General features: G+C 47.7%; 1 protein-coding gene across 1 annotated transcript in view; it reads right to left on the bottom strand.

The window, feature by feature from the left end:
* Window positions 1-25,763, bottom strand: part of CDH13 (cadherin 13) — a 1,031,132-nt gene that overhangs the window by 105,437 nt on the left and 899,932 nt on the right. Inside the window, exons 9-10 of the mRNA XM_082677069.1 lie at window positions 8,097-8,279; window positions 568-821 (exon numbers count right to left, since the gene is read on the bottom strand). Of these exons, the coding sequence (XP_082533195.1) occupies window positions 568-821; window positions 8,097-8,279 (437 nt within the window). The remainder of the gene's footprint in view (window positions 1-567; window positions 822-8,096; window positions 8,280-25,763) is intronic.

Genomic DNA, 25,763 nt, shown 5'->3' with positions numbered 1-25,763 from the left:
TTCTGACAGTTCAGAGTCCAGAGCACTTAGCAGAGAGCATGGACTTTGCAGACTGTACTGCAATGGTTGCATCCTAATCTCTTCCACTACCGGGCAGTGTAAGCTGGGCAGTCTCGAGCAAGTTACTGAACCTCTCTGGACTCCTAATGCCCTTAACCGTACATGGAGTTAGCGTTTCTCATCACGTTGTGGCAGCTGATAAAGTAGGTGTCTGAGATGCAAGGGGCCATATGTGGCGGCTCCTTTCTCTGTCCCTTCCGCACTGTGCTTGGCACCAGCAGACCCCTCTGGACATTTGAGAACACAGCCCTGGAGCTACTCTCCTCCCGGGCTAGTCTATTGCCAGGAATCAGGTGCAGGGGCAACATCCGCACCTAGTAAGCCTGGTCCCCTGGTGCCACCAGCCGCCAGCTCTTCATTATGACACAAACTTCCTGCTCACCCAGATCATTAACAAGTTTAATTTAATGGTAGTTTGTTCCTGACAACACAGACCCTGCAACCAGAAAAGAAAAGCCATTGCTGCCCGCCTCCCTCCCGTCTCAGGTTACCCAGCCGCCCACTCACCTGATGGTCTGATGCTGCAGGGAATCAGGGTCTGTGGCATTCACCGTCAACAGCACGCTGCCCACGGAGATGTGCTCTTGCTTGGTCACCATCATGGGGTCTGGGTGGAAAACCGGACCCTCATTGACATCCAGGACGGTGATGTGGACGGTTGCTGTGGAGCTGGGGCCGTAGGAGACGTCGGGCACCAGCGGGTCCTCGTTTTCCACTTTGATCAGCAGGGTGTGAAAGGCAGAAATCTCATAGTCCAGAGGCTGAAAGGCAGAGAGAAGGGCTCAGCACGCGGGTCTGCCACAAAGGGCAGGTGCTTTTGCACAAAGGCCTCTGACAGTCCCCGAGCTGTGTGGACACTCAGGGGTGGATCCAGGTCCTGTGGGCTAAGAAGCTTGATGCAATTTGGGGTACTCTTTAAGAAAAAGAGTATGAAACATACAGATACAAAATTAGGTATGGAAGTTGTTCCTTTTTTCAGATTGAGAAATAACTTACAACAATTACATGAGTCTCAGACACCTGGATCCTTTGTTGTGAGATCTCTTTAGGTGACTCCCTGGCAGCACTGACATTAAAAGCCTTCCCACCGGTAGCCTGTGACCTCACAACTCCGGCACTCATGGGGGCTCCAGGGGGTGCACATTCTTCCAGTAGGGTGTCATGTAGAGAAGAGGATTCGGGAGGCTGACACACAAGGGGTTAAGCTGCATGGCCCTTCCCCACCTGAGGGCACTGGAAAACATGGGGGGGGGGATTTTTATTTGTCCCCATGACTCGGCAGCTCTGTGGCCATTTTCTGGGCAGGGGACAGTGATGCCAGATACATGGCCATGCCTGGGACAGTCCCACATATGGCAGACTGTCCCACCAATGAGCAACCCTGCTGAGGCCCTTTCCAGGTGATTCTGTAAAGGGGCTGATGGTAACCGCCTCCCTTGCTGCTGTGTAGACTAAATCAGAGGATATTAAGGAAAGCCCATTGTAGACATTATTAATATGGTGCCCTGTCCCTTACAGAAGGTCATGGACGACATTCACTCAGTCACTTCCTTTCTAAACCATGAGATGCAGTGATGACATTTCCTGTCGATGGAGGTGTGTGTGAGGAGACATTTAGGTGAGATAAGGACACACTGCTTATTTCAAGCTATTTTCCTAATGTTTCCTGGGAAAACAAGTAGCTAACTCATCAGACCCATGACATAATGGATATTCTTGCTGGGAGGACGAGACTAAAGTGAGTACAGGGAGGTGATTCACACTCAACCAGAAGGAAGGAAACGGCAGCACACGTCATAAGGGATCCGGGAATGTGGCATCAGAGGTGAGAATGGCGAAGCTGGGGAAAGAGCCGGGTGCAGGGGGTAAGAATCTGGAATCGGGCAGGTTTAGTTGGGAGAGCTTTAGGCAAAATTACATTCTCTCTCATGATAATTACAGCTAACACGCACGCCCCGCACTCCACACCTGTGAAAGTGCACCCGCACAAACACACATGCATATATATATGCAGAGGCACACACACACACACACACACTGGAAGTACTGACCGCGGAAGTGCTTCCTGGCTGTAATAGGACCGCCCCTCCCGCCCTCACCTAGAGCAACTCCCAACAGGGTCAGTATTAAGATTTTAAGAGCTGACAGATACCAGGCTGTTGGTACCTAGGAGCTGCCCAGTTATATTGTGGTTCCATCCCTGGAACACAAGAATAATTTACCACTTCATCCTCCTTTCTAACATAGATCTCTGTCCTTCCCAAGTCAAGCCCCAAATCTGCAACCCCAGTGAAATAAAGTCCAAACACGGGCCAGGGAGCTGCCATGCTTGGAAAGCAGAGTTATTCATCCTAATGAGGACACTGAAGGGACTGGAGCCTTGGGCTTGCTGGGTAGTGACAGTCTGCCGGGCAGCATCCTGAGCAGGACGGACACACAGAGCGTCCACCTCTCCTGAGAACCTTCTCGACCGCACCCCAGCACGGGCAGACCCAGCCAGCCAACCCGAGGCCCGAGGGTTTCTTTTATACCAACTCCCAGGAACACACCATCTTCCTGGAAGTAAAGTTAAGGACAGCATGCTGCGACTATGAAATCCTGAATCTAGCCCAACTGGATTTTCTACCACGATGCAAATGCCGGCAGGGTGGGGTTTTACTGAGCTTCCTAGCTCTGCAGGGCTCTTAACAGGCAGCAGATGCGAGGCCAGCAGGGTGAGCAGCAGCAGGACAGCGTGGCGCAGCTGGGGCAGCGGAGAAGGGTCAGGGCCCCGACAGCAACGGGAATCTTAACATTTGTCTCCTAAGGCTGTGGGGACAAAGCACTAGGTGGCTTAATACAAAGCTTAATACAAAGAATGAACTGTCCCACAGTCCTGGAGACTAGAAGTCCAAAATCAAGATGTTGGCAGGGCCACGTTCCCTCTGAAAGCTCTAGGGGAGCCCTCCCTGCCTGTCCCAGCTTCGGGCGTTCCCTGGCTGGCAGCGTGTGAGTCCGACCCCTGTCTCCATCATCACCTGGCCTTCTTCCTGTGTGTCTCTGTCTTCACACGGCTGCCTCCTCATAAGGACACCAGTCATCTTGGATTGGGGGCCCATCCTACTCTATTATGCCCTCATCTTAACTCACTACACCTGCACTGGTCCTATTTCCAAATAAGCCCACATTCACAGGTTCTGGGGGTTATGACTTTAATGTCTTTTTGGGGGGAGGCACAATTTAACCCATGAGTGGGGTACCCACAGCTCCCCCCATTCACACACATGTCTTATAATATATTTACATATTATGTATAAATATACATACAATATTTGATCTGCATCACAACCTCTCATTACTTTTCATGACATAATCCATCTCTCATTGTGCACCAACTGTGTGCTAGGAGGGCCCCGTGTGCATCATCTCACCTAATCCTCACCTTACCCTCATAATAGTAGGTGATTTTAGACCCTTTTTACAGATGAGGAAACAGGTTCCGAGAGGTTAAGTAACTTGGTCAAAGTCACACAGCTAACAAGTGGCACAGAGCCGAGATGCGACACAGGGAGTCTGATGAGAGAGTCTGAGCTGATAACAATAAACTGCTTTTGGTACAGGGTGGTATTTCCACAAGTAATGCTGATGGGGACTCAGCCCTCTGTCCTGCCTTGGGACACTTCATTCATACAGGAAGCAATGCAGCTTAGTAGTAGAAAGCACTATTTGCTCCCAGAGCCAGAGGGGAGGGGACCAAGTCCTGGCCATAAGAACTCTAATGAACAACTACTGGACCACAGGCACATCAGCTTTCTCATCAGTAAAGTCCTAGTACCAAGGAGTGTAGTAAGATCAGAGGAGATGATGCATGCTGGCCTGGAGTCGGATACAATAACAAGAGGCTGTTAAGACAGCGAGGAAGAGGAATATGGGGTAGAAACAGCTGGAAGAGCCACTGCCCTCCTGCCTTGCCTCTTCAGGTATGTTCGAGGCTGACGTGCCTCAGCAGAATGCTGGCTTCTGAGGAATGCAGATGTGAGTAGTGGCACAGAGAGAGGGAAGGAGAGAGAGAGAGAGTCCAGCCTTTTCCGGAGAGGAGGACCTCTGCAGTGCTTAATTCCGTTTGCACAAAGCTGGGTGTAATGACACCAGTGGGGCGATGCCCAGGGCCAGTCTACCAGGAGCTGATGGAACATGGGTCTCTGCTCCCACCCCTTCCGAGGCCTGCCCTGGGTCATGCTGCATTAAGAAGCCCTCCATTGTCTCGGGCATATGACCTGATTAACGTGATTTGTTTGGTGTCGGGTCTCTGTGTCAGGGACGGGAGGAAATTGAAAACACTTCCAATAAAGTTACAGAGATGCAATTTGACTAATATTTCATCAAGTGTCAAAAGAGGGTGTGGACCACTGTTCTGGAGGATTTCAAGGCTGGAAAAGCTGGCTCTCATGGGAAGGGTAAAGAATCTGGGGTTTGTTGTCCAGAGGAGAGAGGCTTTGGAAGTGACCCGACAGTAAGTTGTAAGCCTGTGACAGGTTTGGGGATCAAGGATGCCTGCTTTCTCAATGCTTCCTTCTCCTCTGAGGACAAAAGAGAGAACAGACGTAAAATGCAGGGTGGATTATATTCAGCTGAAAGAGTAACTCTTTGATAGTTTGGAATAGGTTTACACAGCAACTAAGGGTGTTCCTGACTAGAAGGTTTTAAAGAGGACACGGCTACTCATTTGGCAGAATTGTTAGGATTCGGTCCTGTAGGGAGGAAGGACTCCCTCAGAAACCACACAGTCCTGAGATCTCCTCTAGTTCTCCCGTATGCCGACTGCTAACTGGGTAGGGCAGAGCTGCTTGTGGTTGGGCTGCAGCATGGCCATGTCCATCCACCTCTCATTGCAGAGGCCCCAGAGGAAAGATTCAGACTTTCCAGCCTTCCTTGCAGCTGAGGGTGGGCACGTGTTATCCGGTCAGTGACACATCATTGGAAATTGTCTGGAGGACCCACGGAAAACACATTTTTTCCCCTAATGAGAAGAGAGGGGCCCATGAGGGCACATATACTCTCGCTCATGTGCCTGGCGGCCTCCTTGCTTCCTGCAGGAAGGAAGACGTGATGCCCGGGCCTTTGACAGCCATTTTATGTCCATGAGGAAAACATCAGAAACATCTGTGGTGCCACCTGCTGGCTCTCGGACACCTTGAGCTGCCAGCCAACCCTGGATTGGCCTACCTTCATCTAGTTATGAAGACCATGAAATTCTCCTGACTATTTAAGCCACTATCAGCCTGGCATTTGGTTACGTACAACTGAAAGCATTCCTAGCTACTGCACTGGGTTGCTAGCAAGGTGGAGAGCCCAGGGAGCATGGTCAGGCCAGCCTCCAGAAGGCTATCCTGGGGCTTGAACTCAGGCGCACTGAGAAGCAGAGAAAGCTCAAGGCCCTTTATACAAATTCATGCAGCAGGCAGCCAAAGAGGGGAGGCCTCCATCCCAATTCTGAAGCAAAGGGAGTCCACTTGCTAGTAAAATGGAGGCCCAGGGAGGGCCCCAGGCTCTGTGGGCACCTCCTCCCCAGGAACTGCAGGTGGAAATTCCTTGTCCTACGGCAGTGCTCGTCCACAAGGCTGTGTTCTCCTGGGGCAACTCTCCCTCCTGTTCTGACCCTGCAGGTGTGGGGCAGGCCCAGGAACTTGCATTTCAGCTAGCATTCCCGGTGACTCTTCTAAATGCTAACGTTTAAGACTCACAGCATTGTGGGCCAAAGCGGGAGTGTGGGGAGAGGAGGACACTCTTTTCCAGTCTAGCTTTGCTTGTTATTTTATTTTCCTCAAGCTGTAGCAAACACAGGCCGGGAGAACGGTGCTCCTGCAGGGTTTATGGCGGGGATGTATATTGACCCAAGCTTTGTCTTCCAGCTGCAGGTTTGGAAAATTACCTGATGCCTTCTATAGATACAGGGCTAGCCTCAGAGAACAGCCAGTGGCTATGTTTTATTTTTTTACGACTTTCACAGCTTTGAAACTATAGCACTGAATGTAGGAGGGCAGTGCCAGGATTTCCTGGGAGTCCTGGCAAGGGAAGAAGAATTGGGAAGACCCAGAGGCTGCTCTTTTCAGGGAGACGTTTGGGGCTCAGTTCAGACGAGGTTCTGAAAAGGACAGGGAGAAACCTAGACCCCTCATCCTCTGGAGAAAGCCGGAAACTTCTCTGAGATCTGCCATTCTCAGTGGCTCCGGGTTCTGCCCCCAGGGACGTTGTGGAACTTTGTTGGTGTGAACGTTTATATGGCCCTGCGGCTAGGCTGAATACTGACCCCAGCCCCCAATATGTCCATGTTCGAATCCCGGGAACGTGCGTTACCTTACATGGCAAAAGGGACTTTGCAGATGTGATTAAGCTAAGGACCCTGAGCTGGGTAGAAGATTCTGGATTATCCAGGTGGGCCCAATGGAACCACAAAGGTCCTTAAAAGAGGGAGGCAGGTGGGCTTCCCTGGTGGCACAGTAGTTAAGAATCCGCCTGCCAGTGCAGGGGACATGGGTTCGAGCCCTGGTCTGGGAAGATCCCACATGCCGCGAAGCAACTAAGCCCGTGCGCCACAACTACTGAGCCCGCATGCCTAGAGCCTGCGAGCCACAACTACTGAGCCCATGTGCCACAACTACTGAAGCCTACGTGCCTAGAGCCCATGCTCTGCAACAAGAGAAGCCACTGCAATGAGAAGCCTGCACACCGCAATGAAGAGTTTCCCCCGCTCGCCGCAACTAGAGAAAGCCCACGCGCAGCAACGAATACCCAATGCAGTAATAAATAAATAAACAAATAAATAAATAAAATTAAAGAACACTGCACAAAAAAAAAAAAAGAGGGAGGCAGGAAGTCAAAGTAGGTGTGACAATGGAAGCAGAGGGTCAAAGTCAGAGAGAGATAAGATGCTGGGTTGCTGCTTTGAAGATACAGGAAGGGGCCATGAGCCAAGGAATGCATGCAGGTGACCTCCAGAAGCTGGAAAAGACGAGGAAGTCAATTCTCCCCCGGAGCCTCCAGAAGGAACCAGCCCCACCGACTGTAGCCCTGTGAAACTGATTTTGGACTTCCGGCCTCCAGAACTGTAAAAGACTAAATGTGCGTTGTTTGAAGCTCCCACGTCTGTGGTCATTTGTTACAGCAGCCCCAGGAAACAAACACAGGCACCATGTGCCAATCACATATTAGCTTGTGAACTCCTCACAACAACCTGGAGTGGTGGGTTGTACCATCATCCTCATTTTACAGATGAGGAAACCGAGGCCCAGAAAACAATTAAGCATCTTGGCCAACGGCACACAGGAAGTAGGTAACAACGTTCCTGCTCGGTCCACTAATACGATTACTATAAACACGACTGCTCCCTGCTTTCCAGGCAAATTGCTGCACCCACCAGAAAAGAAGCTGTGTTCCGATGGACGTTCTGGTCTGGCAGCAGCTCTCCCAGAACCTCCCAGATCCCTTCCTCCAGGACACGGGGACCACCAGCCTCACATGCTCTGCTGCCACCCCCCTCCTTCCCACATTTCTGAGCCCTCCCGTTACACTGTTGTCACTTTCCTTCTCGGTCCCCCTGTAGCAGAGAGAGGTCAGCTTGCTGGGCAGCAGTGCTCACAGGCGGTTTCACACGGAGAAGCATCCCGTGTGTGTAATTATATGCTGTGTTTGACAGTAACTGAGACTCTACTAAGAAAGGTTAAGAAGAACTGTAATAATGCACAATCTGACCATGGGTCTTTAGAAAACCTTCACAGGTCCCATTTTTGCATATCTTTGATAATTCATTATCAAGTATATGAAGAATCTCATTTAAAAATTAAGTTTTTTTTTTTTTTTAAGGTTACAAGGAAGTTTAGGTTTTCCAGAACCTGTAGAACAACTTGGTTTTATAGCCATGAGAGTACAAGCACACCCCTAAGCTGAAGACTTTTCCCATTTTAATTCCAGGAGGAGGAGACAGCGGCTGGTCTATCCTCGACCTGGGGCCCTGGGTGCTCGGGCGAGGAGGGAGGGGCAGTCGGAAGCACCCTTACTTTGACGACGGAGAGCATCCCCTCGTTGGTTTGCGGGTTGGTGTGGATCTCGAAGCTCTGTCCAGGGTTCCCGTTGATGATGGTGTAGGCGGCCCTCCACGCGCCTGTGGTAGGATCGTCCTTGTCTTCAACTGTCAAGTTGACAATAACTCCCACGGCTCCTTCCTCGACTGTGGCTTGAAACTGCAAACAAAGCAGACCGTTACTGTCACTATTTTGGGGGAAAAAAAAATCATAGTGAAGACCACTGATGGCACTCTGACCATATGCCTGGTATTGGGCACATTACCCACACCATCTCATTAAATAATAGAGACTAACAGAGGAAGATCACGAAGCCGTGTGTGCCAACAGATGCTATGCTTCAGGTTCTCTCAGCCTTATGCGGGACCATGAGGCTGAATTCTCTCCTACAGGATGTGGGCAGAAGTGATGTTTGCCGGGGCTGGCCTGGGTTCACCTGGGCGGAGGGTTAAGAGAACAGCTGTGCCTCTTCTCTTGGCCCCTTTCCTTCTATCTACCTGGATGCAGACAACCAGGAGACCCAAGGGGAAGGTGGAGCCACAAGAGGGAATGAGCTTGGGTACCTGAGTCACCACATGGAGGTGGGTGGGAGCCCGTCCCGAACTGTTGTTGAATGAGAAAAAAACTTGTATTGAGTTTGAGCCTTTACGCATTTTTGTTTGCATTTGTTTTTGTAGCCTTGTTACTGAATGCAAATCTGTATGCCCAACGCACAGTGGGGCCAAACAATACCAAAACATCAGAGTTTGGAGCAGAGAAAGGTTTACTGCAGGGCCAGGCAAGGAGATGTATGCCTCATGCCTTAAAAACCCTGAACTCCCTGAAAGCTTTCAGCGAAGCCCTTTCACAGGAAAGGTGAGGGAGGGTCATGGTTAGCTGTTGCACACTTCTTGGTGTCAGATCCTTCGTTCCTGAGGTCAGGTCACCGTCGGGTCACGGTGTTCCTGTAAACCTCCACTGAAACAAATGTTACTCTCTGTTCTGACAAGTAAGGGCAAGGTCCCAAGGCTCAACTTTCGCCCTCTGAGGTCCAGGCCCTGGCTGAGAGGAGGGGGTCCCCGCGGGGGCCAGTTACCCTGCCCAGGAGCGTTCGTCCAGCACCCAGGCTGGGTCCTCCCACCAATGCCCAGGCCCGGCTGGCAGTGCCCTCAGGGCCAGGTCCCCAGACCCTGCCCAGCCGTCATCACTGAGGGAGCCAGGCAACCACGACCCAGCCGGCCCTCAGGTACCTTGGGCCACCCAAAGGTTCGGGCAGAGCAGGCCGGGTCCCAGGGACCCAGGGAGACCTCCACCGCCATTAGGTAGCAGAGGAGGGGATGGAAGAGAGGTTCCCGTGGCCTCAAGGCCCAGGCCCAGCCAGTGGGCGGCCATGGCAAGGGCTCTGGAGCTCGGCGGGACACAGCCCCCAGCCTGTCCTGGGCCCCCCCAGCTCACCCACCGCCTGAGGCCGGGGAGGGCCTGGAGGGCCCCAGGGAGAAGGCCCCCATCCACCTCTTACCACACGGAGATCCACCTCTTACCTCTTGCCAGGAGGACCACCCCGGGCGGACCGTTGGCCGAGCGACCTCTTAACTGCCACACTAAGTGTCTCTTGCTAACCCTCCTGTGCTTAAGGTCTTGCGGTAACGGTTGCGTGGTAACGGCTGTGCACCCGCCCCGCCCCTATTACAGCCTCACCCACCCTAAACGACAAGGTAACCAGATAATCACACCGCCATCGCTCATATATGGAGGGACGGGGATTGGAACCCCAGTGTTTGACTCCAGAGCCTCTGCTCAGTTGTAGCATCCTCCTTAGTGAAGGAAGCCGGTTTCATCCCTCCCACCCCTTGCCCACACCTAGCATGACTTTAAAAGGGAGAAAACATTTTTCTAAGGTAACATATAAATCAATTGTTTGGAGCTTTGTCGTACCTGTGTTTTTATTGTGACACATCTCAAATATCTGTTGCAAGTAGGTGTGGTGAAAAATAAATCAATAAATGAAAGATCAGCTTAGATAGAGAAGTTCACGAGTCATCATCAGCACATTGCTTTGAGCTGGAAGCATACAGTATTGTTTTGGTGCTAACCTCTGATACACTACTGGTGAATAGTAATCTGTTTGCAAATATTTTATACACAAGTAACACCAATAAGCTGACAAGAAGAAGAAGAAATATCCTGGAATTTCAATTAGTAGGAAAGAGAATCTAGAGACAGTAAGATGATGTCAGAAAGCCCTTATGTTCAAAGACAAGTAATTTGAGAAATGACGTTTCAAAAGCGGTGGCTGATTAATTCACTTGCAAATCATTAATCACAAGCCATAATCTTGATGCCTTGGGGGAGACAGGAACTAATCTGTCTATCACAACTCAGCAAACCTGGGTGAGCCGTTTCCCTTCCCTACAAGCGGTGCTGGGGAATTCCTGGAACATGCGCACTGGATGGAACGGAGCTGGAGTGAGGGGAAGTGGAGGATACTGTCACACAGAAACAGCTCCACGAGACAATTATTTTGACCTGATTCCTCTGATTCTTGTTTAAGTTAGGCCTAACTTCTATCTTTCCCCCCTCATCACAAAAATTATGGAATTCCTGAGCTTGAAATCTACACTGGTGGATCCCAGCCCTGTTAGAATCTCCTGGAGGGCTTTTTAAAAGAACTGTTTTTTTAAAAAAAATAACCCTATTCCAATTCAGTTGGTCTGGGGTAAGGCGTGGGTTTCAGTGTTTTGTTGACCTGCCCAGATAATTTTAATACGTAGTTTGGACAGAGAAGCATGAGAGTTCAAGGTCAAGAAGGGCCAAAGTAGGGATGTGAGAGCCTGCCCTTGTGCATTGCAAGGCTGCCTGGGTCCCATGCTGAGGGAGGGGCCTGCAGTGCATGTGGGATCAGCAGGAAGGAGAGCTGTGATCAGCTACTGCTGTCTGCCATGCATCCAGGAGTGGGACACATGTGTTATCCAATCCCACAGGTGGCAGATAAAGAAACAGGCACAGAGAAAGAAGGAAGAGGTTGGTCCAAAGTTCTCGAGTGGACCAAAGGTCAGATACAAATCTCCTGGACTCCAGCAACGTCTGCTTTCCACAAGTTCTATTACTCATGCCCACTCAAGAGTCCCATTGCTTAGGCCGGTCCTCCACCCCCTGCTGTGATCCAGAGACAGAGGACTGATTCTCTGTCCCTACTGATCACAGCACACCTCAGCTCATAACCTGTCCCTGTGGCTGTTCTGACACCTGTACCTTGGGACACCAGGCAGACAATTCAGTGGGTTTGGGAGTGCTAAGACTAGAGGATGCTGGAAACCATCAGTCAGGTACGAATGCCATTATATCCAGTCCACAGGTGAGAAGTTACTTTGTCAAGGCAGGTGAATGTCACATTGCTGAGAGGAAGACACTGTAAGAACAGATCACGATGAGGAGGCTGGAGGCTCCAGGTGTGTCTGTCTTGTTCAGGGCTTTCTCTCCACCCCTTGCATGATGCTGGGTGCATAGAAGGGACACAGTAGGTGTTTGTTGAGTGAATGAATGGTCTTAAAATAGGAAGTGGGGCCTGGCATCAAAGGCGAGGGCTGAGGGGAAATGTGAAGGGATGAAGCTCTACAGGAGTGAGAATAAGAGACTGGCATGGTGACGGATGCCTGATTCTGCCACTTGCTTGCACGGTGCAGGGCAGGAGGGATGGGTTGACCTCCCTTGTTCTCCAGAACATCTCCAGCAGGGATGCCTTATGACTTTCGAAGACACTGCGTACGTTACGTTTGTTGGTCCCTCCTACCACACTTGATTTTCATAGGCTTTAAAAATTTCATTTTTTTCCCCCCTGATGTGAGGAAAAGAATTAAAATTTTCTTTGACCCTAAAAAGTGCGTTTTTTTTAATGGCGCCTGGTCCCCAGTACACAGCACAGTGCTGGACACATGAAGATCTTCTGGATGGATGCATGAATTTGTAAAATTAATATTTAGGCCATGTATAGGTGAGAAAAGCCTGTGCAGTTTCTCCCATGACACCTTTTCATGACACCAACCAAGAGGCTGGTGCAGAATACCTTTTCAGTGTGTGGGCAAATGAGTCCAAGTGGAACGGGAAGGTGATAATGTTTTAGAAATTCTCACAGCATGCGTTACGACCCTAATATACCCTTAGATGTAGTAATGTGTCCACAGCCACATTTACCTACCATCCATCACCCATCCATCCATTTATTTCTCCTCCATTCATCCATCCATCCTTCCATCCACTTATCCGTCCTCCATCCATCCTCCATCCATCCACCCATTCGCCCATCCATCCATATTCCAGCCAGCCAGCCAAAAAATACTTGTCAAGCGGCTTCTGTGTACCACGCATGATATAGTATTAAATTCTAAAAAACAGAAAAATAAAACAATAAATTCTAGGGATACACTAGTAAACAAGACAACAGACATGGCATATGTTTAATTATAAAAATATGTGAAGTGTTGGGCAAGAAATAACATAGTTCTTGGAGAGCCTGAAGCTTGAGGGGAGTGGTGAGAGGGCGTGGTGCCTGACCCAGTCTAGGGAAGGTCATTAGGGAAGAATTCCCTGAGAACTGAAAGAAGAGGAGTCAGTGAGACGAGAGGGGAGAGAGCCTTCCTGGCATCTGGAACAGCAGGTGCAAAGGCCAGTGGTGAAGGAAGCATGGGGCAATTGTGGACCAGAGGGAGGTGGGTGTGGCTGGAGAGCAAAGGAGAACTCGGGGAGAACTGTTTGCTATTGGACTCCAGAGGAGAGTTGCGTCAGATTATGCACAGCCTTGTGGGCCAGGGAAAGGCATTTAGAATTTGTCTTGAGAGCCAAGTGAGGTCTAATCAAGGAACTGGATTATGTTTAAATCTACTCCTGGGAGAATTCAGAAAAAAATCTTGAAATACCGAAAACATTCAATACAATTATTATAGTCTTTGTTAAGACCATTATCTGATTCTTGCATAAACTATAAAGCCAGTTTCCTTGAGCATCCATTTAGAAACTCATTATGGCTTAATTAAATACTCATTCTATTAATTCTATTCAATGTTTAACCCCATTATGTAATTCAAGAATGGAAAATTAAGTAGATTAAAATGAAACAGTACCATTTTATATTTCTATAGCAATGCTCACTCTGTGATTTAAAAACAATAGACAGACATTAATTTACCATGCTAGAGCAGGAGGAATTACGGATTGTAACATTACTTCATTTAATTGGAAAAAAATAAAGTTACTTTTCTGTTAAACTGTGCAGCAAATCAAATACGAGATGCAAAACGTGTTTTTACACCATCAGTGTGGGCGACTGGCTTGGGACATATTGAGTTTCATTGGCTCTCTCCTCTCAATTCAGAACTGAGTTATTTCATTTTCTTTTCTTTGCCAAGGTGAGGTGAATTTTGTGATGGACATTTAGGAAGAGACTACTTGGACTTGACATAAAGGTTATCCATCACCAGGGGAAGAGGGACTTGCATTTTAATTTACACTGAGAATGAACACTGCTCCTCACAGAGCAAAGAGTTGGTCATTAAGGTTAACCTGGAAGATGGAGATAACGATCAACAGGCTAAAAGCCACAGGTGGGGCAGAAGTGACAGCTGATGACTTTAAGGGACAGGACACATGCAAGCCTGCCTGCTTGATCGCTGGAGTCCAGGTTCATGAGCTGCCAACCCTGGGGTTTCATGGAGAATTGATGTTGAACTTGAAAAGCTGGGATACAGTCATCTGGGCCCTGGCTTTGAAAAAATTAAAAGATAAGGTCCCGGAAAGTTTTACACAATTCAGTTTCTATTTGTGAGGATAAAAGGGTGAGGGAGACATCATCAGAAACTGAACTTGCAAGCACTTTCATGAGTCTGTATTTACATAAACGATGCAGCTTGTTGGAAAAATCTAATTTCTTGCTGATAGCCTAATGGGTAGAAACTGTGAGTGCTATAAATAAGATCATACATTTAAGGATCCTGGCATAGAGTAAGGAATCAGTATTTGTTAGCACTGGTGATGATGATCGATTTCATTCTGTATCATATGAAATACTTACTAATAAATTGGAGGATGTGACTCTCTGTTTTTATCACAGTCTGCCTTCCATTGTGGTTGTCTTGTATAGATAGCTTATTTCCCTTGGTGGGTGTGGAAGAAGCACTTTGCTCTTCAGTCGTGTATTCCTGACACTCACAAGCTTGCATATCCTTGTCTTGATCTTTATCACCAAGACAAATGATGTTAACTTATCACACGCACATTTAGAAGGGATAGCTGCATCAGATATCTGGTTTCCTTCTATCTATGATTAGGAGTCATCCTGGGGTAGAAAGATGCAACACCTCATTTAAATAAATAGTCATTAAATGTCTATTCCATGGCAGGGGGTCTGCCAGGCATAAGAAGTCCAGCAGTAAATGAGAGGGACACTATTCTCTCCCCTCACGGGTTTACAGCTCAGCAGACTGACACACTCCCTCCTGATCACCCCATTTCCTTCATATGCTTTGCTCACACAATTCCTTTTCTACCATTTGTCCACTGTCATTCATCCCAGGCTGCATCTATGTTTGGACATGACTTAGTTTACAGCTAATGGTCATTTTAATAAATGGTGCTGGGGCCACTGGCTAGCCATGTGGAAAAAACAAAGAATCTGGATTCCCGACCTCACACCATACAGAAATTGTGAAAGGTAAAACAATCAATGTTTTAGAAGAAAACATAGGAGGACATTTTAATTCATCTTACAGTTAATGTTTATGTGTACTTTATATATATGTAATATAATGTAAAAAATTTAAAATACGTATAATATAAAAATATAAAATGGGGCTTCCCTGGTGGCGCAGTGGTTGAGAGTCCACCTGCTGATGCAGGGGACATGAGTTTGTGCCCCGGTCCGGGAGGGTCCCACATGCCGTGGAGCGGCTGGGCCCGTGGGCCATGGGGGGTGGGCCTGTGCGTCTGGAGCCTGTGCTCCGCAATGGGAGAGGCCACAGCAGTGAGAGGCCCGCGTACCACACACACACACACACACACACACACACACACACAAAAATATATATATATATAATGTAATTATATATATAAAGTGCACATAATATAATATAGATAATATTTAAATAACAAATTTAGTAAGTATAGAGTTTATTCAGTATTTTAAAGAAGGCTTTATGTCTAAGAAGTGATGAACAGCAGAGTCCCACAAGGGACTCTAGGTTACTTGGCTGAGAACCACGGTCTGCTCATCAGCTAGCCCTCAAGACAACTGTGCCTACTGAGTCCCTCCCTAGCCATGTCCCAGTAGGATGTGCATGGACAGGCCCCGAAGTAATACCGAGATGGGAGGGGACCATTCGGGAACCCAACAGCCCATAATGGCCCCAGACATTGGTGAGCATCTTTTACTCATTTCCCATCTAGTCAACACTCTCTCTTCTCTAAATATCATTTTCTCTTTGAAAATGAAGAGTGGTGTCAGCCCTTTGGTTTTCAACGCCCATGGGAGACAGTTCACAGAGAGAAGACGTAAAGCAGATGCTAGAGCTGGGATTTCCGGCAACTGTGAGTAGAGACTTCCCCGCCCTCTGAAGCGCAGGCAGCCTGGGGCGTAAGCCTATCAACTGTGAGACGGGTCTTGTCTCTGTTTCCGAAAATGCCCAACACCACCTCTTTCATGAAGTGAGAACGCTATAATTAGACATTCAACTTTGGGATCATTTTTGTCTAGAGAATACAACCCGAGGGGAGAAGATGACAGTGTACATGTGTTGGAGGGTCTCACGATAAGAAGAATGACCAGTTTTTCTCTATTCTCACTGAGAAAAAGGAAAGTGACCTGAATTGTGCGTCACACGCCAGAGATGACAACATTGTAATGGTGGAGGGCAGTCTTCCTTTCCTGAAGACTCTTAACGTTTCTGAGATTTAGCTCACGGTGCCTGTATCCATAAAACATCTGAGGAAACGATACCTTCCCCAGCTCCTGCTGCAAAGAGTGTTACTAGAGGGCCATTTGTACCACACGATCCCAGCTTTCGTTGCCAGAGCTGACTGGACCCAGAAGTGGCACTGGACTCACAAGTCACCAATCTATTGGCTGCTTCATGAACGACCAGATGATTTCTCTAAGCATATGAACTCAGAGAGATACAGGCTATATAATCAGAGGGCAAAGGGTCCTTAAATCCTAAGTTTCTGAGTAGAAGAGAAATGGAGTGGCCATTTTTTGTCATTTGGACATGAACGAATAGATGCATAGAGAAGCCAAAGAAGGGACGCACTGAAAGAAAACCCAGGAGACCTTGGGGGCGCTCAGAGACACACAGATGAGGAAGCACCCTTGATCTCGGACTGTGTTTCTACTCCTTGCAACTAATGGAGCCCTGGGAAAACAGCTGTGGTGGATGGATGTCTGTCTCTCTCAGGACGTAAATGTGGTCCTTTTGATGAAGACTTGGGTTTCACAGATGTTTCCTCAAATCTTTTTTCTTTTTCTCCTTTACATCTTGCTATGGAAACTTTCAAACAGCTATAAAAGCAGACAGAATGAAGTCATGAACCGCACGTGCCATCATCAGGCTTCAAAGATTTTCAACTTATGCCCCCATGTGCTTCATCTAAGCACCCACTTCTCCCCATGCCTGTCCTGTTCGGAGCGAATCCCGGACATATCACTGCCTCTGTAAAGATTTCACTGCTTGTCGCTAAAAGTTAAAAACTCTTTTTAAGAGAACAGAATCAAGGTCCTCTCCTGATCCAACTAACATTAATTTCTTCTACTGACAATTATTGTGTTTTTCTTTTGTGCCGGATGCTTTACTAAAACTATAGCCGCGGTAAAGGACAGTTAGAGACTGGCCTATTAGACTTCTCCACGGGTTAGGAGAGTCTTCTCAGTTAAATGTTACTGAACAGGTGAGGAAACAGAGAAGCTGAAGGTGGAAACAGTTCAATGATAATAAGGAATAGCAGCTCGATGACAAAGAAACATGTGCCTGAGGGGGGAGGACTCTCCAGAGCCGCTGGCATGCCGGGCAGTGTGGTTCTCGGTCCAGGAGAGCCGAGGCACGCGCCACCTAGTGGATGTGACCCCCAACCCCCCAGCCCAGGGAGCCCCGGGCCGGGAGGAGAGCCACATGCCTGGAGGGCTGCGTCTGGGGTCCTGTTCCAACGAGAGGAAAGACCAAGTGTCACGCAGCCTCCCAGCTCTACAGGTGCCGGGGGATGAGCCAACAGGCAAGAGAGGGAAACAATATTCACTTCGTGCTCCGGCAGGAATTATCCTCCCCTCCCCACTCAGTGCACTCTCTTCCGTATTGATTCATTTCCTAGGAGGAGTTTCCATGGTTGCTGCAGACACAGAGGAGGTGCTGGGTACCCAACTTTGGAGGAAGATGCCCAGCCAGGTTCTGGCTTGCTGGGGGCCCGATGGTCCACCAAATTTGTTTTTGCAATTCTTCCTCCACGTGACCTCGCCTACCGAAGCTCCTCGGATTTTCCAATTACAGATGCATACTGCAGCTAAAAAGGGAGTTTTCAGGAAGAAAAGACTCAAATACTGAAACATATCTTTTTGTCCTCAAAACAAAATGAGAACACACAGCCACTGAAGACTGCCAGAAAAATAATACAGCTGGGCAACGGTTCTCAAACTATGTTCCCTGGAACAAACAGTGTTTGAGGGATGGTGCAGGAGTCCCACAAATGTACCACATATTTTCCTCTAAACAAGAAAGACTGAAACTGCCCGAGGAATCTGCTAGATATATTTTATCCGTTTTGTATATTAGAGTTCTTGTCTAAGATTTTGCTTGGAAAAAAAAAGTTTTGCTGCTGAAATGAAGTTTGAAAATCACTGCCTTAGGGAACCGATGAAATAAATATTACATGTGATGGTGAGAGAAAAATAAAAACCAAGGAGCAAATATGCGTGCGTTCTTTTTTCTCCACATGCCCGGTGTGGAAACTTTATCTCATCTGACATTAATATCTCTCCTTCGCTTGAGCTTCTCTTTTTAAAAAAATGAAAGAAAAGGCAAAACACGTTTGTACATTTGATGAGATAACTGAAAAATAGCTTAATTTTGAGAAGCAAAGAGATTTTCTGCAGGGATACGCCTTCGACACAAACATCTGAATCTGGATGAAGAACGACTTTTCTTTAGGAACAATAGCATGGTCTGCTCTAAAGACTTAGAATTTGGTTTATGCAATTCTGCAAATTTACAGGTGTGGAAAATTCAGTGACATGGGGCAAGTTCTGATCTACCTCTAACTCACGGGTAAATTCTGTAACTTCTCTGAGTCCAAGTTTGCTTATCTGAGGTGTAGGGTATCAGGCAAAGCAGGAGTTCTTAATGCTGACTGCACATTAGAATCACCTGAAAACTACTCATGATCTGAGGTCCCACATTCAGAGATTCTTCTTGGGTAGGGCCTAGGCATTTGCATTTCTAAAAACTCCCCCAGATGGTTCTGATGAATGGCCAAGAGGTGAGAACAGCTGCTTGAAATGACTCCGAAGGCCCCCTCCTAGTGTTAGGATCGAACTTTAAAAAGATCATTGTGACCTGTTCTAGCGTGTGTGGGTCCTAGCCGGTGCTGGGAGTGCCAAAGAACGTCACTGGTGGGACCCCTGAGATTTCTTACAGTTCTCTGCTCCAGGGGTCTATAGGAGCTGCTAACGGGCCGACGGAATACATTTGCCAATGAAATCACAGGGGCATCTCCTGGAGGTCATCTTTTTCATCACCTCCAACAGGAATCCTGTACCCATTAAGCAGTCATCCTATTCCTCACCCCCACCCCCCACCCCAGCCCCTGACAATCACCAACCGACCTTCTGTCTCTATGGATTTACCATTCTGGAAATTTCATAGAAATGGAACGACACAATATGTGATCTTCTGTGTCTAGCTTCTTTCAATTAGCATACTGTTTTCAAGGTTCATCCCTGTTGTAACCTGTGTTGGTACTTTGTTCCTTTTACTGGCTGAATAATATTCCACAGCATGGATGGACCACATTTTATCTAACCATTCTTCCATTGATCAACATGTGGGCTGTTTCCACTTTTTGGCTATTGTGAATATGCTGCTCTGAACATTCATGGACATGTTTTTATGTGGACGGATGCTTTCATTCCCTTGGGCAGATACCTAGGAGCGGAATTGCTGGGTCACATGGTGACTCTGTGTGTAATCCGGTGGAGATCTAAGTCATTCACCAACATGCAGAGAGCGCTTGGGTGGAACCTTTTAAACACATGAGGCCATGTACTGTTTGCTGGCTTCTCAGAGCTCACTGCCCCCTCCCATGTGAGCAAAGGCAATATTTGAGAATGAAGCTTCCCTCTTTGAATGGCAGGAGGGGTTGGGAAGAAGGGGGATCTATGGGCGCCTTATCTCCTTTGACTAACCGACTTCAAGTAGCCTCCTTTCCCCTATTTGCATGCGGTATCACTCAGCTTAATGCAGAAATGAGATGGACACCCCAGAGCTCACGGAGAAAAAGCCCTGCTCCGTGCGTGCCCCTTGCAGCTGTTTCTAACTAGAGAAAGTACATCTTTAATCTCCTGAGCGGTAGGAAAATCGACACACTTGGTTAGGCTCCTGATGCTAATGCCCCAGTACAAATAAGGACACGAGAAACCTTCTCCTTTCATTACAAGGGATTTGTACAAATTCACACATGGAATTGCCTTACAGCTTCTAATTTATATTTAAATCCCAAATGTCACTGTCAGAAGAAACGGCTCTAAATCCATTGTCTGTGTCTGCACCATTGATTCCTGTTTCAAATAGACCCCATGGGACCAACTGTAATTCCCATCGGCACCTCTGCATATTTCTTCCCAGAGGTGGCTTGTGGTGCTTCTGAGAACATCTGAGTCCCACAGGTAGAAGAGATGGATGAGAATCATTCCCTTGGCAATCAGACCCAGTGAGAGGGGAAGGATTAGAAAAATCATTCTCTGTCCCTTCTGGGCTCTGATCCCAGGGTGGAGTCACACCGGAAGTCTGTGTGGGGAGAGAGGTGCCCCGATGGCCATCTTTCATGTTGAAAAGAATGAATGACGGAAAGTTACTCATGTTTAACACCCCCTGAAGCTCTATAACTTATTGGCTGTGTGACCTTGGTCAAGTCACTTAACCTCTCTGTGTCTTGATTTTCTCATCAGCGCAATGAGAAAAATAATAGTCCCTACCCCTATAGGGTTATTATGATGACTGAGAATATTTATAAATGTCAAGATGAACGCCAGACACGTAATAAGCAATACAGGCACATTGTTACGATGAACACAGACAGAAAGAACACAGAAATGAAGTTTGTAATGGTGCACATCAATTACAAGGAATGTGACCAGAGAAATAAACTTTGTTCTTTTGGGCTTTTTGTTGCTGTCGTTACAGTAGACTAGTTTTGCTAAATAATATTTCTGACAATATAAATTTCCCTTGTTGTCTACAACTACTTAGACTTGGTGTCACATATAATCAGAGGTGTCCTGACCAATAGTACTTTTTAGAGAGGTGTCCTGACCAATAGTACTTTTTAGTTCCTAAATGTATTTTTAATCTAATTTAGGGTTTCTTAAGAGCAGTGCTAGTGACATTTTGGGCTGGATAACGATTTGTTGGGTGGGTGGGGGGGGGTCCTGTGTAGGATGTTGAGCACCATCCGTAGCCTCCACCCACCAGATGCCAGGGGCACCCAAGCTGCAGACATTGCCAGATGTCTCAGGGGAGCGTGTGTGTGTGTGTGTGTGTGTGTGTGTGTGTGTGTGTGTACAATCCTCCCTGGCTGAGAATCACTAATCTACCTAAACCAGGTCAGGGGCTCCCTAACAAGTATCTGCCTGTAAATGGCAGCCCATGAGCTCCCCCAGAGCAACATTTATCAGCAAGCTGGTCTTAGACTCAAGTCTCAAGGGAAAACTGAAATAGCATAATAATATTTTCCAGGGTAATTGAATCAGACATTGCCAGAAAAACATTCAAGGGTAAAACTAAAGACTGTAATTATTATGAAAATTATTGATGTAGTTTTCATTACTCTACAATTTTTGAATTAGCCACTGATAATCCCTTTTATAAAAGAAGAAAGGTAGTTTTTCTTGCTTTTCCTTCTTCCTGACACTTGCCTGCCTCTCACTTTTCAATAAACACATTCAAGCCTGTGCGTGCTAAGTGGACCCAGGTGCAGCAGAGACCCGGGCCCTCCTCTGAGGGGCAGCCCTGTCACCTGCGGGGCTTTCTCGATGGGCCTCAGAATTTTTTCATTTGGTCCAGTAAGAACTATGTTCAGACCCAAGTTTATTTGGCAGTGAAGAATTACTGTCCGTGATCCATTTTCCCCTCCCAATTCTCCAAACCCCTGCTACTCGAAGTGTGGTCCCTGGGCCAGCATGGGTATCACTTGTGAGCTAGTTAGAAATGCAGAATCTGGGGCCCCATGCTAGACCTTCAGAATCAGCTTCCAGGTGATTCAGGGCTACATCAAGTCTGAGACGTCTGCTCTTGACTGCTCTGCCAACTCTTGGTGACTCGGTCCTTGCTGCCTGACCCTGATGGGCAGAGAGACCAGAATACAGGTGCCCTCTACGTTCAGCACTCCCAGCCTGGAAACCTAGAGACTAGAAGGGTCCTTCTCCCTCCTGTTCAATGTGAACTTCTTCCCTGGGTCCCATCCCCTCCCCTTCCACCTTCAACTCCTGTCCTGCTTCCCTACCTGCCAACCTACCCCGTCTCTCAAGGCTATAATGTGTTCTAGACTCTCCAATTAAGAACACAACAACAAAACACGCGCAGCGAAGCAAAAGCCTCCCTCCACTCTTCCGTGGCTCTCATGCCCTTCGCAAGAGGGGCCTGCATTTCCTCAGCCCCCACTGTGCGATAACAGAGCGCTAAATACCTTGGAAGTTGCTGTGAGGGCTAGGGAGCACAAAAATCAGGACTGCAAATTTATCTGAAATCAAGGAACAACATAACTTGGTCATTGTTGAGGTGTAATTACAGGACAAAACATACTGTTCAAGAATCCTTACTGGGTCTGCTGAACAGGTGCCAAGGAGGCTTTTCATGAAACTCACACATAACAGGCCAGACACTGTCCGACCCCAGCCTGTGGCTGCTACATCTGGGCAGCTCTACGTGTATGGGGAGGGCCGTGAGGCTGTATTGTGAGTATGGAAAACAGGAGCTCTCACAGAGTTAAGGACTTTTAAGTAAAAAAGTGAAGTCTTCCAGCTTGATTTTTCCCTCCCTAGTGAGAGTGCCAGGTAGAGAGAACAGTGAGAACTGCCAGGTAGCACGGGAGAGCCTGTGGGAAATGAGAGAAGCTGAGGGGAGAGAGAGGAGAGAGTGGGGAGATTGAGAGACAGACACACAGAAAAAAAGAGGTGGAGAGAGAAAGAGAGAGCCAGTGGGGGGAGGGCAGTGCTGGGAAAGAAGGCAGGGCTACACATGCGAAAAAGAGAGAGACATCTCCTGGCTATTGTAAATAGAGCTGCAATGAACATTGGAAGCAACCTAAGTGTCCATCATTGGATGAATGGATAAAGAAGATGTGGCACATATATACAATGGAATATTACTCAGCCATAAAAAGAAACAAAATTGAGTTATTTGTAGTGAGGTGGACGGACACAGAGTCTGTCATACAGAGTGAAGTAAGTCAGAAAGAGAAAAACAAATACCGTATGCTAACACATATACATGGAATTTAAGAAAAGAAAAAAAAGGTCATGAAGAACCTAGGGTTAAGACGGGACACAGACCTACTAGAGAATGGACTTGAGGATATGGGGAGGGGGAAGGGTAAACTGTGACTAAGTGAGAGAGTGGCATGGACATATATACACTATCAAACGTAAAACAGATAGCTAGTGGGAAGCAGCCGCATAGCACAGGGAGATCAGCTCGGTGCTTTGTGACCACCTAGAGGGGTGGGATAAGGGAGGGTGGGAGGGAGGGAGACGCAAGAGGGAAGAGATATGGCGATATATGTATATGTATAACTGATTCACTTTGTTATAAAGCAGAAACTAACACACCATTGTAAAGCAATTATACTCCAATGAAGATGTTAAAAATTTAAAAAAAAAAAGGGAGAGAGAGAGAAAGGGAGACGAGAGAAACAGACTGGAGAGGGAAAGAGAAAGAAGGAAAGATAAATAAGTTAGGAAATAAAGACAGGAGAAAGAGATGTAGAAAGAGGGAGATGGGGGTGGCTTAAGGGCTTGGTTTTGCTTTTTCTTAAATAAGAAAATCTGGGCAAGTCGAGAGCGGCGTTCCAGCACTTCTGGTATTCCCGGGGCCTGTGCCAGAAGAAGTTGAGGACAGAGGTTTCCATATTAATAGAACCCAATGGTTGAGGCCTCCAGTCTAACTACTTAGAGCAACTGCAGTCGGAGGAACTGAGGATTCAGTGACTAAGCCAGGACCCCTGGGAGGAGGGCTGACCGTGTCCACTGCCCCCATCCAGAAAAGATGCTGGTGGGTCCTGGGCCCTGGGCGTTGCCTCCACGATAATTACCAGGAAGCCCAGTCTTTTTACAACAGTTTCTAAAATCAGTGCATTAGACACAATTGGATATGATCAAAATGATCCTTAAAAGCCTCCAAAAGGGTCCTTATGGAGACTCTCAGGGCCTTGGGAGGCTGTTCTACTCTTGGGCCACCTTGTATGAAAAATCTACATGTGACTTCGAGTGTATACAGACTTGTATAAGCTAAATGTTTGGATGATGAGTCATCTGTGTTTCATTAACCCCACATAGGTCCTTCCAAGGGATGGGTTTGAGTCTCCTGAACTCATCTTTTTGTTGCCTTTACAAATATTTAAGGAGAGGTTGCAAACCAAGGAACCAACCAAAATCTGTGGTCCTTAGCCTCCAGTCACCTTATGTGAAGTTTGTGTTTTTAACGCATCTCAGAGGGCCTGCCCAGGGCAAGGGAATTGTAACAGGGACCATAACAGGCATGGTAGCTGGTAACTTTCTGGGCCCTGGTGGGGTCGGCCAAGGGGACACCTGAACATAAGCTCTTCCTTTTTGGCTGGAGGGCTCCCCATAGATATGCAACTGAGACAGTACCCTGCTAATGGCCACCTCTGGACAATACTCATCCTTCACGTGTCAACTTGTGAAGATTGTTGAAGATGAAAAAATGGGCCATTCCTGGGGATACACATTCTATAGCTATCCTTGAACATGGAAAAATCCATCACTTTGTCTTCTCTGTCAATAAGAGCAACTTCTGAATACGTGCACACACGTATGCACATGTACACACACATCTTTTGCAGGAAGGGAGTGTTTCCAAAGAGAGTCCACACCTAGCGTTGTTGCTATAGTAACACAAGTGAAAGAGGAAGACAGCTTCACAAACCAAACACAATGGTGAGCTTCTCCTGTCACCTGCCTGCGACCTTGTTCTTTCCACAGTCAGGGAGCAGGTGGAAGGTTAGTGTAATTTAAGCCACAAGGAAGTGAGGAGGCCTGAGGTCACGTCAGTGTGGTACAGACCTCAGGGGATGAAAAGAAAAAAACAGGACACCTGAGGGCAGCGAGTTCAGGGGCTCGTTAGCAGGTAGAGGTGACAGGTTGGCGCTGACTCTTTCTGATGTAACCAGCAGCTAGAGAAGAGGCCGTCAGAGGGGGTTTCACGGCCCCAGAATTGCTGGAACAGGCTGTAGCATGGAGATTTGGCTGAACTGAGAAAACTCAAATAATTGGGTACAAAATGCCTGTTTTCTGAAGAAAGCCACGCTCTGCAGACTAACAGCAGCAAAGTGATGATTAATAGCATGGTAATACCAATAGCAAAGGCTAACATGTGCATGCTGCCTTGATGTTGTGTGCTGGGCTGATGGCCCTTGGCATCCCACTTTACTGGGGTCCCTGCTACGAACGTGGGCCCTTTCCTGGGTCTAGAATTCTGTCCCTGTTCTGTAACCGAACGTCAGGTGCTTCCCTGGACCACGAACCTCTTCTTCTGTGCATCCACTGGAGCCCATTCACAGCAGGGCAGGTCTTCCTCCATTGTCAGGTAGGTGTCTATGCAAGTACAGACTTGCACAGACAAGTGTAGCTCAGGAGATGGAAAAGATGAAGGTAATTGAAAAGTACTTTGATCATACTGGAAAAGGGGCTATAAACTGCAATTTAAGTAAATACTCATACCTTTGGACCCAGCATTTCACTTGTGAGAGTTTATCCTATAAAAACCTTCATACGTGCGCACGAAGATACACATTCAAGCATTTTTACTGCTGTGATATTTACAAAAGGAAAAACCAGGGACCACCAAAATGTCCATCCATAGGGGACTGGTCAAACCATGGGACACCAATGAAACAGAACACGATACAGAGCCATTAAGATAATGAGGGAGCAGGACTTCCCTGGTGGCTCAGTGGTTAAGAATCTGCCTGCTAACGCAGGGGACACAGGTTCAAGCCCTAGTGTGGGAAGATCCCACATGCTGTGGAGCAGCTGAGCCCGTGCGCCACAACTACAGAGCCAGCCCTCCACAGTCCGCAAGCCACAACTACTGAGCCCATGTGCCACAACTACTGAAGCCCATGTGCCTAGAGCCCGTGCTCCGCAACAAGAGAAGCCACCGCAGTGAGAAGCCCGTGCACCGC

This window comes from Grampus griseus, assembly GCF_964374135.1.
Source record: "Grampus griseus genome assembly, chromosome: 19".
NCBI classification, from domain to species: Eukaryota; Metazoa; Chordata; class Mammalia; order Artiodactyla; family Delphinidae; genus Grampus; species Grampus griseus.
Note: the sequence above shows the minus strand (reverse complement) of the source record. Positions and strands in the feature narration are given on the sequence as shown.